The sequence below is a fragment of the Anticarsia gemmatalis genome, chromosome 13 (genome assembly GCF_050436995.1).
Source record: "Anticarsia gemmatalis isolate Benzon Research Colony breed Stoneville strain chromosome 13, ilAntGemm2 primary, whole genome shotgun sequence".
In the NCBI taxonomy this organism is placed as follows: domain Eukaryota; kingdom Metazoa; phylum Arthropoda; class Insecta; order Lepidoptera; family Erebidae; genus Anticarsia; species Anticarsia gemmatalis.
The window spans coordinates 7,893,135-7,910,878 of NC_134757.1; the positions used below are offsets into that span (position 1 = coordinate 7,893,135).

Below are 17,744 nucleotides of genomic sequence, written 5' to 3' on the forward strand. Positions count from 1 at the left end.
TTTTGACTGTGACAGCGAAGTACTCCTAAAACATTTATACTAATTGAGAAGGTACCGTTAACTTTCAAAAAAATATTAATATTTATAAAATGGTGATGCTCTAGAATGTAATATACATCTAAAACTGGAACGCAACCAACGGACAGGAAGAAACACCCATCTGTCATCTGTCAGAACAGCTAGATCAGAATCTGATGTGTGTTTTCTTTGTTTACGAACAAATTACAATAATTCTCTAACAAAAAAGTTTACTGTGACTCATGCTAGTGCAGTGTTGTAGGTTTTTCTATTGCGACCTTGTTTCTACTGTTGTATTTATTGATATCGGAAGTAATTGATGAAAGCCTAATTTGGTGAGGATTTTACTACGGAATGGTGTTGTTATAAAATATTGAGTATCTAAAATGTCATCACCAATAGAAGAGGCTCCAATTATCAACTCGGACATAGAACACGATGTTACGGGCAGTCGTCGAAACTTGGTTGAAAACGAACCAGGTATGGTTTTGATATTTACAATTACCTTAACAATATATACAGCATAGATATCTTTATAATTTAACTGGACTTTGTTTAGATATTTATCTAGTTCACGTAAGACTTGGTCTAGGTAACAACACAATGATTTTTGGTTTAGACATCTTTGTTTATTATTGTTTTAGTGGAGGAAACAACAGGATGGATCAAATGTCGTACAGTGCTTGGTATTATGGGGTTCTTGGGCTTTGCCAGTGTGTATGCGATGAGAGTAAACCTCTCTGTGGCTATTGTTGCCATGGTAAATGCCACTAAGCCAATTCCTTCAAACAACTCAGATGTAGATGTGTGTCCGGCAAGTCCACCTAGCAACACCTCCATTCCACAAGTAAGTTGAAACTGTACTAATCTTATTGCACTCTTATTATAGGAAAATATGTAAATCTATTGGTGTTTAATATTGATTGAAAATATATCAATTTAAGCTTTGAACTGTATGTTGTGTATGCACAGAATGACATGACAACAAAATTATGTCATGTTAACCTAATGAATCATCATTTGAATATCAACAATCATATATATTTGAATATGTTAAATAATAGAAGGTGACTATAAAAGGTTAATAATGAGCACATGGTTCTGACATAGGGTCTGTGTCATGCGAGAATAGGTATTTGTAAACAACTGTTTCTTCAGTTCAAAAATAGCTATATTTTTCTTTATATAAAATAGTTTATGAGAACATAGACAAAGAGTATCATTGAAATGTCTATTATGATATTAATTGATTTTAATAAAATAGATTTACGATAAGCAAGGTTGAAAATAAAGACCAATTTATTTTAAGTAGGTCACAACCACAAGCAAATGAATAGAAAATTTTACATGATCATTCTAATTTTCCTTTGCCATATTTTGAATTGACTCTGAGTAAACATGTATGAGATAAAAAATATTGTTAAAATGTAAATGTTTTTTGTTTTTCTAGAGACCTGGCGATTTCAACTGGACAGTAGAACAACAGAGCATAGTTTTAGGCTCATTTTTCTATGGATATGTGCTGACGCAGGTGAGGTGAAAGCTGTTGAATGTATGTGGCAGTATGTAGATAATCACTTGCCCTACATACCTTGAATAATGTTATCTTAATAAGCATTTTTCAGTTATACAGTAACCATATTAAAATTTTATATAAGAACCATTAAATTCTGCTGCTTTATGTAATCTATTAGAGTTTTGTCACTTTCAATCAAATTCGAAACTGTTTATCAGTGAAAAAGGCAAAACACTCTGTAAGTTATCACAGCATACACAATGTTTATTATTAAGACGGTATAATTGTGTTGTTGTTATAGATCCCTGGAGGCCGAATAGCAGAAATGTATGGTGGAAAACTTGTGTATGGCTTAGGAATATTTTTCACAGCAGTATTTACCATTCTTAGTCCAATTGCGGCATACACAAACATCTCGTTTTTCATTGCTGTTAGAGCACTGGCCGGTTTGGCTGAAGGTGTAACATACCCAGCAATGCATGCTATGTTAGCGAGATGGATCCCACCACTTGAAAGGTCAAAATTTGCAGCATATGTGTATGCGGGTAGGTATTATAAACTTATATGGTTATTCATTGGCAAACTAAATTTTGTAACAACTTCTTTTTAACTTTGAGTTAAGTACCATGCAATTAAAAAGTGACAAATATTTGTCAAATGCATATTCATGACTATTCTGCACTACTATGATTAGCTGAGAAGAATGTTAGTCACTAATTTCATCTCTTATTTTTCAGGTTCTAACATAGGTACAGTAATAACATTACCAATATCTGGATGGCTATGTACATTAGAGTTTTGGGGCGGATGGCCACTCTGTTTCTACATATTTGGTGGTATAGGAGTCATATGGTTTGTCTTCTGGCTTCTATTGGTATTTGATACACCACAGAAGCATCCAAGGATTTGTCCTAAAGAGATTGAATATATCACCATGACTATTGGCCCACATGTGAGTATGTTTAACACAATCTAAACGCATATTATTGTAGTATGTAAGAGTATTAGAAAAAATAGAAAACAGTTTTTTTTAAGAATATTTAGATGCCTCTATTGTGCGGTTGGTAGTGTATTCGATTCCCAAGTGGGACAAAGTGCTATTGGTATTTTTTCTAATTTATATTAGATAATTCATTACGTGTTTAGTAACTTGCCCGGTATATGGAAATATTCTCGCCCTTAATCACATGGGACTAACATTGTGAAACGCGGGTGTATTTCATACAGTTGCTCTTTATCTGTTTTATTTTACACAACATTTAGGACAATTTGAAACTGTACCTATGTCTCAAAATTGGTATGTTATTTTATATCTTTTAGTCCAATGTAGAAATCGATCTCAACAAACGTAAACAGTCGAATTTAGAAATCTATTTGACCTTACAAAGTAACAATTTGATGTAACAAACATAATTTTCTAGTACAGGCATTGATGTTTCAAATATTGTAAAATATCAATTACGAAAACATGTGTTTGAAATAATACTGTTATCAAAATGTGGGACATAAACATGACTCACGTGGTGACCTCACAGTTGTCCGAATGCATTTACAGTTCATACAAATATTCATATTCATATTTTTAAGTATTTTAAAATTGCAGCATCGGAAGTCATTCTGCCTATGTGTAAAATGAGTCTGAAAGACAATACTTAAAAGTTTTCCGTATGATTGATTGATAAACACAAAGGTCATTTGAGTCATGTTGTTGTATCATAGAATATGTTATAATAATATGTTTGCTTTGTGTGTGGTGTTGCAATTTTGTGATAATAATACCCACAATTATGGCTCATATTTTGATGTGGTTATTATTTTTCCCCCATAAAGAAATTCAGAAGTTTCGTCTTGTTAATGTATTCGTTCGACATTAGAACTGTATGTTATATACGAGTCGTATATTTACTACTAAAATAAATAGCTGAAAATTGTTTCCTACATTAGACTGTGGGATGACCTTCCTGAGTTAATCTTTAACCTTGCCAAATTTATTCAAACCGCTTTGCCGTAAAAACGTACGTGACAAACTTTATCAATCGTTGTAATAGGCTGCAGCTAGCGTTGCCAGGTCGCTAAACCTAATAGCCGGACAGTCCAGCCAGTTTGGCCGGACATTTGGTTAAAAAACCCGGACACCCTATATTATTATTATTGAGGATTTTCTCTTACGGTTCGGTAGTCGACTCGCCGACGCTCGGCCACGCTCGGCGGCAGTGCTCGCTTGTTTGCGAAATTTAAAAAGCCGGACAAGACGGACACCGTTTATTTTAGCCGGACATGCAATCAAAAAGCCTTACTATGTCCGGCTTTATCCGGAAAACTGGCAACGCTAGCTGCAGCTCAAAGCCCTGTTATTGGATAAATATAGCCTTACTCTATCCCCTAGGAATCTGTTAACTCCGTATTTTCCCCTCAAAATATATTAAAATGTCTTCTCATTATTTTTTCAGGAGGACAAACCGACAATGGCCATCCCATGGCTAAAGTTCTTAAAATGTGTGCCGTTGTGGGCCATACTGATCGCGCAGTGCGGGCAGGCCTGGGTGTTTTACACTCAGTTCACAGAATTACCATCTTATATGAATAACATATTGCATTTCGATATAGTTGCCGTAAGTATATATTAAAAAACAATGTTCTTCGCCCACTCTTTCCAGAAGAGGGGAGTTAATTAGTATTTAATTCTTGTTGATTGCACTCGCCAAATTTAAGGATGAGGACTTTGCAATATTTTAATGACTGTGAGAAGAATATTCAAGATATTTTCACGATTTTTTCCCTCGCTATTCAAATTTCAAAAAGTCGATACGTTTAACCCTATAGAAACGTTAAACCGCCGATCGTAGCTATATGCCTAAACTACTCAATTATGTAATTCTTTAGCTATTGTTTTTATACGAATCCGGTACTGTTGTTTCTGGTAGTCTTGGGTTTCCGGAATGAAAATGTTTGTCATAATTACTTGTTTATTAACAATTATTGTGTTATAAAGCATGGAGCTCCTTATCTCATAAAATTGCGTATTTGTTTCAGAATTCTCGTCTCAGCGCCTTGCCGTACTTAACTGCGTGGATCGGTGGCATAGTACTGTGTATATTTGCTGACTGGATCCTCGCCAAGGGATGGCTCTCACGACTAAACAGCATGAAACTATGGAATACAGTGTGTAAGTTATATTAAATTAAATGTTTAAGATAATTGGCTAGAGATAGATTATACTTTATTATGTACTATACCTAACTGATGAAGTTAAGAACCTTATCAGATCAGGATCTCTTAAATATGTTATTATACATTGATTATCTGAATAATAACCCTCCTTTGCATTGCGCAGTTGGGTAAAATAGGTTTTTGTTAGTCGCACTCCATACTAAAGCATTATTACAGCTAGGTACTAAAGTTAGTGGAATAAACGTCATACTATTGATCGCGTGATTAATTATCGTGTTGTTAGCAGAATTTAGTTAAAACTTAAAGATTACAAAGGTTTGGTTATTCATGATTTGTTTTATCATGTCTAAATAAGTATTGGCATTGGCATAAGTATAGTGTGACAACTTAAAGCCTTGGCATGCGCGATTTATCTAGATTATAATGAATAGCTGTTCTGTATATTAACAAAATAAAGTAACTTACATACAGGCTCCCATCAGTTACACAAGCATGTGGGTACCTGATGTTCCAAATGTTGAATTTTGTATATGTTACTGTAAAAGCCCGAACTGTGGTAAATCCTAAGATTTTCCGGTAAAACCTAAGATTTATCAACTCTCAATGGTAAATGTCCGAACAATTCTTTTATTTCGAACTTTTACCTCTATTCGCTCGCTCCCAACTCAGCCTTCTAACCTAACCTACCCATGTCGGATTGCCCAAAATTTCTTCTTCATAACACGTTATGATATGACATTATCAACTTTTACCGTGTGATAATATAAATCCTAAATAGTGAATCAAGTGAATAGTGGTAAAAGTTCGAAATAAAATAATTGTTCGGACTTTTACCATTGAGAGTTGGTAAATCTTAGGTTTTACTGGAAAATCTTAGGATTTACCACAGTTCGGGCTTTTACAGTAACATATACATTATACTTTCTACAGTCGCGAACCTTGTGCATAAAGCTCTATACTAAGTTGTTGGACTATAACTTATCTACTGGAATATTGAGAGATTAAAAAAAAACTTTTGCTTTATCTATCGGGTTGGTTATTCGACACTTATCAATAAGTTGTGTATCTAGGCCTATTCTAATGCTTAAGCGAAGGCCGAACTGTGCGATAAGAATGACGTCTCTAAAATAGTTGTATATAAACACTATTAACACGATATAAATACTGATAATGTATTCCATATTTATCTGTATGCAATAACATGACTGTTGCAATAATTTGTATGTAACATGCATTCCATATTAGTCATCATTTCGCTGAATATTATCAAGAATAATATTTGTCCCGTGTATCGAATACGTGCGCTCAAACTGCTTCAATATTTCCGATCAAATCTTTCCTTTCTGGAATTAAATACAGTAACTTCTACACAAAACAACTTTTAAACAAAGATTTCAGATTCTATAGCTTTGTATTCTTTTAGAATTCAATAATTTTGTTTAAATTATTGAAGTTTTAAATTGAGTAATATGCACGTCAACGCAATTTTGTTTTATGATTAAACTAAATAAGTATTTTGGACTCAGTCACTTACTATCAGGCATTTACCAGGTTGAAGACAAATACCAAAACAAATGTTGAATAAAAAATAATCTTAAAGCATTGTTTTTATATTTTTATGATTTAAAATTGTATAATGGGTAACATTCGTTCGTGTGATCATTTAAAAGTAAAGTAATATGTTTGTGTTTGTTTGCAGCGGCGTTCATCCCGGCGTTTGGTCTGCTTGGTATCGCGTGGGCTGGCTGTGACCGTGTCGCCGTCATACTGCTGCTTTGCGTCACTTCAGCTTTCGGCGGAGCTGCATACGCTGGTAAATTAAACTTACTTATAAATATAACCTTAAATTAATAATATAATTATTTACCGAGTTCTAATTAGGGAGACAACTCCTTAGAAATTATAAGTATGAAAAACTTCGACGCCTCTTGTGATAAAAAATAAATAGCTTTTTACAAATTATTTTGTGATGTTTATTGCGATTATTCTTGTAATATGAAGAGCAATATCATAAAATTGCCCACATGAGTGACTTTGATGCCTCATTTTGGTTTCGGGGCTGGTTGTAATTCGTGTTTTTTGTAAGTATGTATATAAAAGTCCATGACAAGATTATTTCCTAGAATTGCACACTTAAAGATGAAATCAATCATCAATCTAATTCAAGAAAAACAATATCGGTACATCTTTATTGTTATACTTTCGCTAAAACATATGGTGTACGTGTCGACAGGTAATCAGATGAACCACATCGACCTATCGCCTCAGTTCGCGGGCACTATGTACGGCATCACGAACGCGGCCAGCAACATTTGCGGCTTCATGGCGCCTTACGTTGTCGGACATATTATTAAGGCTGATCAGGTAATTTTTTACTTTCCAATAACTTAACTTTACTCTACTTACAATAACATCAATTTAGATACAGACTGGTATAGAATGCATACGGGTTTTAAGAGCGATGAGAATTTTACAGAATAACAAATACGGCATGCTTTATATTACGACTATGCCTCGTGCGTTTGAATGCGTTAAAAATTGCCGTCCTAGGCACTTTCAGATTTCACCAGCGCACTTCACCACAGAAAAAATGCTAATTTTAACATTGTAATAACTGACGTAATATCTCGTAATGTCATTTGAATTGTTTCAGGAAACTTTGGGCCAATGGCGTGAGGTTTTCTACTTGGCAGCGGCTATTGATCTCGGCACAAATCTTTTCTATTTATTCTTCGCGAGCACTGAGGAACAGGTAATTTCATTTACCTCGAGATTACTGTATTATACATGGAAAATACTAAAGTAGCTCCAGAATCATTCATCCGAGAACATATTTTCTCAATTATACAGAAATTGTAACTTCTGCCATCATACGCTCCTGTGGTCCTACGGAAACTAGCGAAACTATTGCCGGCGCTACCTTTAATAAAATTAAACGAAGCGCAAAACGTTTTATTCATGTGCTTTGTCATTTTGTTTGTAGGACTGGTCGCAGCCCGACGACGACGACATGACTGCGCCGGCGCCGGTCGAGAGCATCCTGTTCCCTGAGTCATAGGGCACGTCATACATTGACACCGATATGATCCTTGATACCGACGTCTAACAACAATAAGCTCTACAACATAAAGTGATGAACATAACAGATTCAGTTCAAGAAGGGTGTAAGTGATTTTACAAATGTTATAACTTACGTCTTTATTCTATTGAGTTATGTTAGTCGATTTCATATAGACTTATATTACCATAGTCTTGTATGTTCAGTGGAAAACAGGCGTAAGTGATCGTTTATTGTTTTAATTTTATACCCTTTTTCTACTGAAGGTCTGATACAAGTATGAAGTGAAGCAAGTTCTTAAGTAAAGTGTCGGTACTTTGGACTTAATTGGTAATATATTAACATTAAAGTGCATGTGATGTTATTTCACGAAACGGCCTGTGATTTATATTCGGAATTAGAGTTATGGTTATTGGAAAGTACATCGGCGTTGTCAAACTAAAAGATGTGAACTATTTACTGATACATCGGAATATCTCTCAGTAGTTTCCTTTCATGAAAGAGATAAGTCTATGAAGAAACAACAGTTTGTCTCTTTATCAAAACTAGGCTACACTAGGAAAACATTGTCTAGTGATTGTCATACCGGTTTAGTAGTTTTGGTATACCCAAAAATATGGACAGCGTCTATGTGTATTTAGATCCCAAAGTGTCTTTTAAATACATGTACTTTGTGCAATGTGGTTATCTCGAACGGTTATTTAAGTTAATATTGATCATAGCTCGTTGAGTTTTGCTAATGCTCAAAATAAGCTTATATTTGCAATTGTTCAGTAAGACTTTTAGTTTGACAACATCGAAATGTGTTTGTACGTTGGCTATTAGGTATACGCTATTTTGTACGTACATGCTCACGTAAGAAATGAAAAAAAGTAATATTATAATAACTGAACTAAGCGTTTATAAATGTCTGATAATGCAAAAATCCTTAATATTTTCCTTTAAAATCGCTTAGTTTAGTGAGCTATATTTCTTTCTGAAATATGACTATGAAATAGAATACGGGCCTTTGCAACCTGCGCCGAAACGTTAGGAAATTCCACGGTAAAATGCGTGTTCGCGTTAATTCCCGTATACTATTTTAAAATAAGCATGCAACGCGAAAGTTTAAAACGTTTATGATAATTAATGCAATTATGAATAAGGTAGTGAAAACTTCAATGGGATGTATAACGAGTATAATGTTTCAATGTGTATCAAAAATTAAATGTAATTTTCATAAACCCAGTTCAACATATCATCCTAAAGGACAATAAAATTTAATAAAATGTTTTTCATAGAATTTGAACTTAGACGTAAGTAAGTCTGTGATGTAAAATTACAACTTAATTTTAGTCTCACGCTGTCTCTATCTATAACATAAGCATTGAAAAAGGATGCAAGATTTGGTAAACGTGTACAGTTTTTTGGCTATAAGTAGAGTTATAATGCACAAATCAATTCAACGTAGTAACTAAGTATGAATTACGTGCATGTAAATCTCAAATGTGTGCTATCCTTCTCATTAAAAATATGTAAGAGAAAAACAAAAATAAAGAGTGAATTAATGTTTTTTTAATTTCAATTTGATTGCAACTTCGAATTGGGATTTAAATTTACTTTTTCATGTAATATCTTATGTTGGTGCGATTTACTGTAAATATCCTAGTGTCCCGTTTTATTTAATCACTAGCCGACCCGCGCAACTTCGCTTGCGTCACCTAAGAGAATGAGTCAAAATTTTCCCCGATTTTGTAACATTTTTCTTTGCTACTCCGCTCCTAATGACCGTAGCGTGATGTTATATAGCCTAAAGCCTTCCTCGATAAATAGGCTATCTAACACTGAAAGAATTTTTCAAATCGGACCAGTAGTTCCCGAGATTAGCGCGTTCAAACAAACAAACAAACAAACAAACAAACAAACAAACAAACAAACTCTTCAGCTTTATTATATTAGTATAGATTGGAAACTCCATCCAATCGCTATACCGAATAAAAAGGTATATTCTTAACCGGAAAATAAATGCTTCCCTGTTCAAAAGATCGATATAAACCAATTTAAAATTACAATTTGTTGAATACATATATTATTATAACATTATCTTAGCTTAATTTCCAAAGCTCACATGGCTTTTGTTGCTCAAGTAAAACGCTAATGACTGAGGATAAAGCGTTTAACACGCTTTAAAAAGTTGCTCGGTGACTTATAACCAGTGGTGTGATTTTCTACAATAGAATCGGTACTATCAACTATCCAAAGTATGACGTTTAAAAATATAATTCAAAATTAGTCCCCACGACGCCCGCTAGAGGCGCTGATTACTTTTTTATACACAATTTGTTGATAGTGGTTGTCAAAAGTCGATAGTGGTAGAAAATCGCATTACTGCAAAACTTTTGAAAACAAAAGTTAAATGTATTGTCGTGTAAAAAATATGAAAATAATATTTTTTTGTATGTTAGTCGCAAACTTTATACCAGCCATGTATGTGTGACATGTGTCTATCTCTCATTGATTTTAAATTGCTTAATTTATGATATTATTTAAAGATCTAGGTCGGATATCGAAATATAAATCAGGCTGTCAGCGCAACTTTTGAATTGTGAGCAAAGAAGATTTAAAATAAACTTTTGCAATGCCATCTATTAAAATTGTTAAAAAGCAAGGCATAGTCAGGTTTCCCATTAATATTTTTTTATGTTTCCCATAGTGAATAACAGATATTTTTGCGCTGGCAGCCTCAAATCGAAAATAAAACTTATTTAAAGTAGTTTTTGTTTCTGACCTGATTGCCGATTGGCTTAAACAATTTATATTTGGCTGTACGTAGTTATTTAACTAACAAATTGTTTTATTAATGACGAATATAGTTTTGCGTGTACACTGGGTCTATAGCGGTGAAATTTTAAGGTCAACATTACTTGTTATATTACCAGTAATAATAGCTTAAACCGTGACTTAAATAATATGGAAATTACGAAAAATATTTTGACTTAGTGTCTATAACCATTGTACGGTTATTTATCTTCTGTATGTGGCGATAATGCATATTGAGGCTTTTAATGAAGCCACGTAAATTATTAATTTATATATAAACCATTAATACAAAAAAATGTCTATATGATTAGGCCCAAGATCATGTGGAATTTTGATAGTTTATTTTTCTTTTATTTGCTGTTATATTATCTACTGGATAGGTTTTTGGACACTTATCCATAATCATTTAATCTGGCGCTCAGTATCCAAAAATTGTTTGTAAACGCGACCCAGTGCAGCAGCAACGTAAACATTCTAGAAATAATTAGCCAATTTAATTTATAATTATGAATATTATGAATCACGGCTGTAGAACAAAGTTCGAAACATCAGCCACTTACAAATATTTAATTATTTTACACTTATTTTAATGTAGAAATGTGCTCTCATACTTACATAAATGACACCGAATTATGCGGGTTCTGGAGCCCGAATGTTCCTATTAATCTTATTTAAAATCGGCGATATAGTATGTTTTAAAAGCAAAACAATCCAAAATTCTGTGGAAAAATGTATCTACCTATAGAAAAGTTTAGATCAACAACAACAGTAAAATCGGTAAAACCTATGTAGCTATATTTTACATAATAGGAATCTTTACAAGATAGAAAAACAAATTGTTATTAGTCCGTCAGCCAGATAATTGAAAAAGTGACACAATTTTTTTTCATAAAAAAGTGACTTACGGGAAAAGTAAGTTACGGAATAGGTGCTAATTAATGATTTCAGATAAACTTTTCAACTCAATGTATCGCCATAATTATCTGATTATGTACGAAAATTAAAGTATTGTGTATATATTTTTTTGCACTACGAGACGGACTAAGAAATAAATATGCAATTGTAAAAAAGAAGATTAGACATTAATCTTGCGTTGACTCTTCGGTAATGTATCAATTACTATAATTCCATTTTAATTTATTTTTGTGTACAATAGTTTATATTTTACTACACCTTGTTTTTCTATGTCCGAAAACTAGAAAATCAAAAGCAATCAATGCACAATAGGTTTACTTTAAATGTTATGTAGTCATGAACCCGTTTAATTTCGCTTAAATCTTCACAAACAGACTGGGTGGCATTCGTATATCGTGCTTTAGTAATTAGTATATAACCTTTTTTAGCAGCGGTCCTATTACCAGTCCTTGGGTTTATTGCTGCCGTAAAACAAGGGTATCCAGCTTAAAAACTAATTATCATTTTCTAATTATTCTATTCTATTGACTCCTATTTCTAGCGACTTACTGTCGAAACCACATTCACAATAAATGTAACATCTAAGTAGATGAAGTCTGGTCATGGTATAAGACCGATTTCTCGTAGAATCTTAGGAAAATTCCTCAGACCTGGCAACAAAATGACAGAAAAGGCCCGAGGCGTCCTTAGACAATTCCGAAATTAATGCAATAATATTATGTTGAAATTTGATTGTTCGCTACTCAGTCGTTTTGTGATAAATATCTTTTTAGCTAATGCTGAAATCGCATCGTTCGTGCCAAAGACGGATGCTGTGTAAGACTAATTTATATTTCGCTGCGTTATTGTATGCTAGTATAATACTTGGGGATATGAATGAAAAAATACCAAAATTATATTTTTAAAATGATGTCTGCTATTTATCTGTAACAATAAAGGGAATAATTAAAATTAAATAAAATGTATTTCTGTGTCCGATGCGAAATATATTTACTTATCTAAAAAGCTGCTATTGGTGTTACTTAAAATACATATTATTATAAAAATTACATCATGTCAAATACTTTAATTAGTCCAGTGTCAATATTTTTTTATGGATGTTCTATGTGTATTATTATATAATAAATAATATATTTTGAACTAGGTATTGAAATAAATGTATATTATGATATAAATGTAATATTTTTAATGTGATTTCATACTCACTCATTCCATGCTCATTCAATTATAATAAGTTGCAAAGCTTCTGTTCTAACAGTATTTGTTTTGTGATGTCTCATGTCGAACATAATCGTAAATAAACGAAATACAAATTATTTTAATACGATGTTATTTAATTGATAATATTTTATGTTGTTAATTAAGATTTATTTTTTAATGCAAATGCCGTCTTTGTGGGTTACCTTGCCTCACTTATAGCATTGCAAAAACTCCACATTGGATTAGAGTGTACTGAAAAGTTCTTTTTATTACATTGAAGACACATTTTGGCTGATAGTAACAAAATTAAGGAACACTGGAAGCCTATAGTATATGAAAGGCTATGGTATAATATCTGGAAAAAGTTCGCACTTGAACTGATTTAAAAATATATACCTAGCACTAATGCTCGAGCTTTCAGTTAACTATACGACCTAAGTAATCCGCCTTGACGGTGAACTATTTTATGAGTTTTTATCCTTTTAATTTTATATAGCCAATTTATTACTAAGAATAAAATATGTAAGTTTCATTAGAAGAATCTCTTGTAACTGATTTTATTTACTATTTCGCCTTTTTTATTTAAGTTTTCTTTTTCACAAAATCCCATTATTCGATATCTAAGTAGGCGAAAACACTTAAAACGCATGTTAGGTTATTTGCTGCAATATGTATGAAAAGTAACATGTAATGTATATGACATATTTTTTCAGCGACGGCAAATAAATTTTACAAAAATGAACTGTATTTTAATACCACTCAAGAGTCGTTTAAAATTTGCATAAAATTGCCAAACATATCTAAAATTTAAAATTGAAAAGCATGCCGTGAGGAGCGTTAGTTTTTTTGTGGGTCCTAATTGCTCTACATCAACTGCGAGAAAATTATAACTTGCGGGCAACGCAAGGCTCCACCACGACTAAGATACCGGAAAACAGACACCGTTGTGTTCCACTGCTTCCTTGTCGTTGGAAATATTTTTTTGTAAGCGGGAGCAACGAGTATACGGAGCGATGGACTCCAAAATCAATTAAGGGTCCTCTGGTTTCGTAAGTACGTGGTAGGGAGGAAGGGCGCGGGCGAAATTCATGTGTAATCTCAGAGAGTATTGCAGACGCGTTTGCCCGTGGCCCAACGCACGTAATTACAGAGTGTGAACGACCGCGCGTCAATACTAATATTTGTTTACGCCCCGAAGTGAGGCTTCTCTCGGGATGCCAGCATTTATCTTATAACGAGGTGTGGTTCGCATATAATTATGACAGTCGTCAAATTTTGAGCGATTGCTGTGGATACGGCAGGTGCGACATTCTCTTGTTATGATTGTAGCTCACGGATTCGCCGCCAGCGTGTCGAGTTAGAATTTAAATGAGCTGTGATTTGTGTCGCCAAATTATAGGTACCTGCGAGGAAAGAAGTGTTCAATTTGAAAATATCGTTAATTTTTTTGCTCAAACATTAAAAAACAAATATGACGGTTAAAAGCTGTTATTTTTCTTAAAGAGAAGGTACAACTATGTCGTAAACTGTAAGTATAGAAGAGTTGCTAACAAAAGCGGGTTTATTGGCAAACCCTTGCAATTAACTGTTAACAAAGTATTTGTTGGGCGCGTGGTTACTATTGTGTTCTCGTCAATTTTGCTTCAACCCGTCAATTTTGGTGTGCGAATGGCCGAAGGACGTCTACGGTCGATCTGCGATAAACTTGAAGAAAAACTTTACGAGCCGCCAAAGGCGGGTAACGCGAATACAGCTAACAAAACTTAACGGCCAATGTGTTTATGACGGTGAGCTGTTTAACAATATTTCTGTGTCGTAAAACTACAAACAATAGTTGCGTTTTGGTCCCTTCAGCTGAGGGTGAAAGAATATAACGGTTGTATTATGATGTCGCGTTATTTGTAATGGTTTTCTTACTTTTGTGTTGACGCCTCTATCGTTAGTGCTAGTAAAGGGACCGCGGGTAGAAGAAAGAGTGTATGGTGATTTAGATCTGACTAGTCTGAGTGTAGTATAGTATTGTAGTTTTAGATCCGTTGTGCACTCTTGTTATAGAGACTGAATTATTATAAGCTTATGAAGATATAATATATGTGCCTTTAATCTTGGTCCCTATATTAGATACCTGTGCCACTTGTGCTATAAAAAGAATGAAACCGAAGGACGGCATTTTTAGATTTGTGCAAACTTGCTTTTATTATCAATGCCTTGAATGTCTCATGATTCACTGTGAATAGATAATGGCGAATTGTATTATTATTTGGACACATTCAGTAATAAAGTCAACATAGTGGTATAAGGTCTTAACTCGATAATTGCATTTCTTGCGTCAGCGAGGCAAACATAGTTTGAACGCACGCAAATCAATATTAATTTAGTCAGATACCACGAGCGACCTCATTTTATGTATTGTGCAATACCGTGACTTGCAGAAGAACACTTCTTACACTTACATGCATACAAATTCACGAACACATCTCCACGATTCGTCGCGGCGGTAAATTAAAGCGCACCAAACAAGATTTTCCACAGAAAAGTAATTATGGCCGTGGTTCTTAAAAGCGGTTTTGGTTTCGGTAGCAATAAAACTTGCGTTGTCAGCTACAAAAGGGTTTGTTTTTGGGCCTCTCGTGTACCTAAACTTCCCCGAACAGCGGGAGCTGTGAACAAATAAACGGTCGGCGTAAACGGCGAATGTATTCGTCGGCGACCGGAGCTAATCGCGTGTCGTCCGACATAATAGGCGGGAGAACGAAAGACGAAGCTCATAATGAGCCCGTACCGAGCTTTGTTCTGCACAGAATGGGCTCGAAATGTCACCGAGATAGGTTAATTTACATCAGAAAGTTGTACGTCATTAAGTATTGTGTGTAAAGTCGCACCGTACTAAATTAGTTTTATGATTCGTATGAAAAGAATTCTTTAATATATAAGCAGCTATTATTCCGTAAACAGGTATGGCTTGTGTATAGTAATGAGATACGAGAGCTATGTAATTCAACTCATTAGAGAAACACGTAAATACCTTTCTGTTAAAGGGAAACTGTGTTGCTATCTATTTAATTACCCTATATGGCAAATAAAAATCCCTTCTAAGTAACTGCGTTTGGGATAGCATGCCAAAATTTGCGACTTCAATATAGAAAGTAGGTTGATAAGATTGCATTTTAAACGGTTGCTAACTTGTCGCTTATTTGAGGTGTGGTTTTAAACCATCGTAAAAGTTTGAACCTACGGTAATATAATGTTTGGTATCGAAAGTAAAACTGTTTTAAGTAACGGTAAAATAAGTAATAAAACAAAGTAAACCAAAACAAAAATTGGGACAGAAAACTCTATTCAATAGGATGCTCTATTTTAAAAGCCATTAAAATTTGTAAAATAGAGCAAGTTTTTGTTTCAAAAGGTTTTATGATTCGGCTGCTGGCAAACATTGAAGACGAATTGTTTTGTTAAAAAATGTCCTGACCGTTAATTGTAACAGTCCGTTTGATTGTTGTGCATGAAACTATCAGTTATGTTCGAAGAAATACAGGGACGTTACTTTGTCAGAATTCCTAGGAAGTAAATCAACGGTATTCACGCAATCTTGGACTTACACGAAGCTTCGTGTAATTCTTGCGCCTGATTAGGTAATATCCTAAAACAGCCTCACTTAGATGTCATGAAAGTTTACGATTAAAGCCTATCCCATCTCACATGTCGAATGACCAGTATCACAGAATAGGTGTTGGAATGAAATCTAGAGAATGTTGAACCATCCAAACTGGGTTTTATTCCATCAGCATTTCTAGAAAAGTGTTTTGTAATTTAATTACTGATGCATTTAAGAGGAAGTTGTTTTGCACTTCTTTGCACGATTAACTGATTGCTGCTGTTTTTTTTACCGAAATACCTGCGTTGAATATGAAAAATTTACAGAAGGGATATATTAACGTTTAAAAAGAATTAATACTTCCTTAATTGCGACTTCAACAATTTATTAAAAAAGAACATAAAGCATGTATCGTGCTGTTAACACTACATTGGCATCGGGTGGTAGATTAATGTCTACTCATTATTCATTTGCGGGGAAAATTGCACTACGAAGCAGTTTAAGTCAGCGTTCCGCGAAAATAATAAATATTTAGTAGGTGGCAGATATGTAAAACACATTCACGATTTCGACAGCGATTTCAGTATAACTTATATGCATATCACCGGGATCTCTACGTTCCTTGAAAGTATTGAAAGCAGAAGTAACCGTAAGGTACATTATTTGTTGGTGGATGAAACTCGTGTAAATTCCTTAGTGATTTTCATATGGGGCTAGGTAGTAATTATCAATCACCTACTATTTACACATCATTTCATACTTTTCTGGTAGGATATACATACAGTAGAAAGCATGAGCTTTTCAAGTACACGGCAGACGCAGCTGACGGGTTAAAAAACCTTGATGTGCGGGTGTGATCTATGCTAAAAATGCCATACGGAATGACGAGTTCCATTCTGATCCAAAGGCTTCCCGCTTCAGTATCATTCTTAATCTATTATAAACTAATCACTATTAATTAGTATGGCCTTAATACAAAACTTAACATCATCACCTCAAACTATAGCTTCTATTACTGTTTGTCTTAGTCCATTCAGACTCTACCTATGTTCGAGCTAAAATTAACCTTAGTTTCATAACTAAAATCCTTAAATTCCATGACAATATAAACACAAGATCCCTAATGAGAGTAAAATAATAACATGTGTCATTTCTGAACACAGACCACCTTAAGTTTAGAAACCCGTATCTAGTACCTGTTCTTCCACCAACGTAGATAATACATGACATTTGTTAGCCGCTAATTAGTTGCGTGCGATGCCGGTACGTAATACAATAGAGGATTTGAATAAAGATCTCAGCCATGTGGGACAATGAAGGCGGGTGGGCCAACCCATGCAACCAACCCATGCTGCCTTTGCATATGCAAAGAGGCTGCATGCGTCGGCGTCGGCGCGGCGCTTTGATGCTGCGCTCGGTAGACGCGAACAAATTTATGCTTAGTGTCAATACATTAGAGGAGAGCGGCGCGG

At 34.3% G+C, this 17,744-nt stretch overlaps 1 protein-coding gene across 1 annotated transcript; it reads left to right on the plus strand.

Moving 5' to 3' along the window:
• Window positions 1-177: 177 nt before the first annotated feature.
• Window positions 178-13,419, plus strand: MFS10 (major facilitator superfamily transporter 10). The gene is made up of 11 exons (XM_076121543.1): window positions 178-498; window positions 663-865; window positions 1,469-1,549; window positions 1,836-2,079; window positions 2,272-2,486; window positions 3,985-4,146; window positions 4,568-4,700; window positions 6,405-6,518; window positions 6,939-7,069; window positions 7,359-7,457; window positions 7,689-13,419. The coding sequence occupies exons 1-11, from the start codon at window positions 405-407 to the stop codon at window positions 7,761-7,763; spliced, it is 1,551 nt and encodes a 516-aa protein (XP_075977658.1). The 5' UTR covers window positions 178-404; the 3' UTR covers window positions 7,764-13,419.
• The last annotated feature ends 4,325 nt before the right edge of the window (window positions 13,420-17,744 follow it).

Excerpts from the sequence above, each read along its gene's own strand:
- MFS10 (XM_076121543.1), top strand. The coding sequence starts at position 405 with ATGTCATCACCAATAGAAGAGGCTCCAATTATCAACTCGGACATAGAA. Across the intron at positions 7,070-7,358 it reads ATATTATTAAGGCTGATCAG|GAAACTTTGGGCCAATGGCG; the intron begins GTAATTTTTTAC and ends GAATTGTTTCAG. Across the intron at positions 7,458-7,688 it reads TCGCGAGCACTGAGGAACAG|GACTGGTCGCAGCCCGACGA; the intron begins GTAATTTCATTT and ends TTTTGTTTGTAG.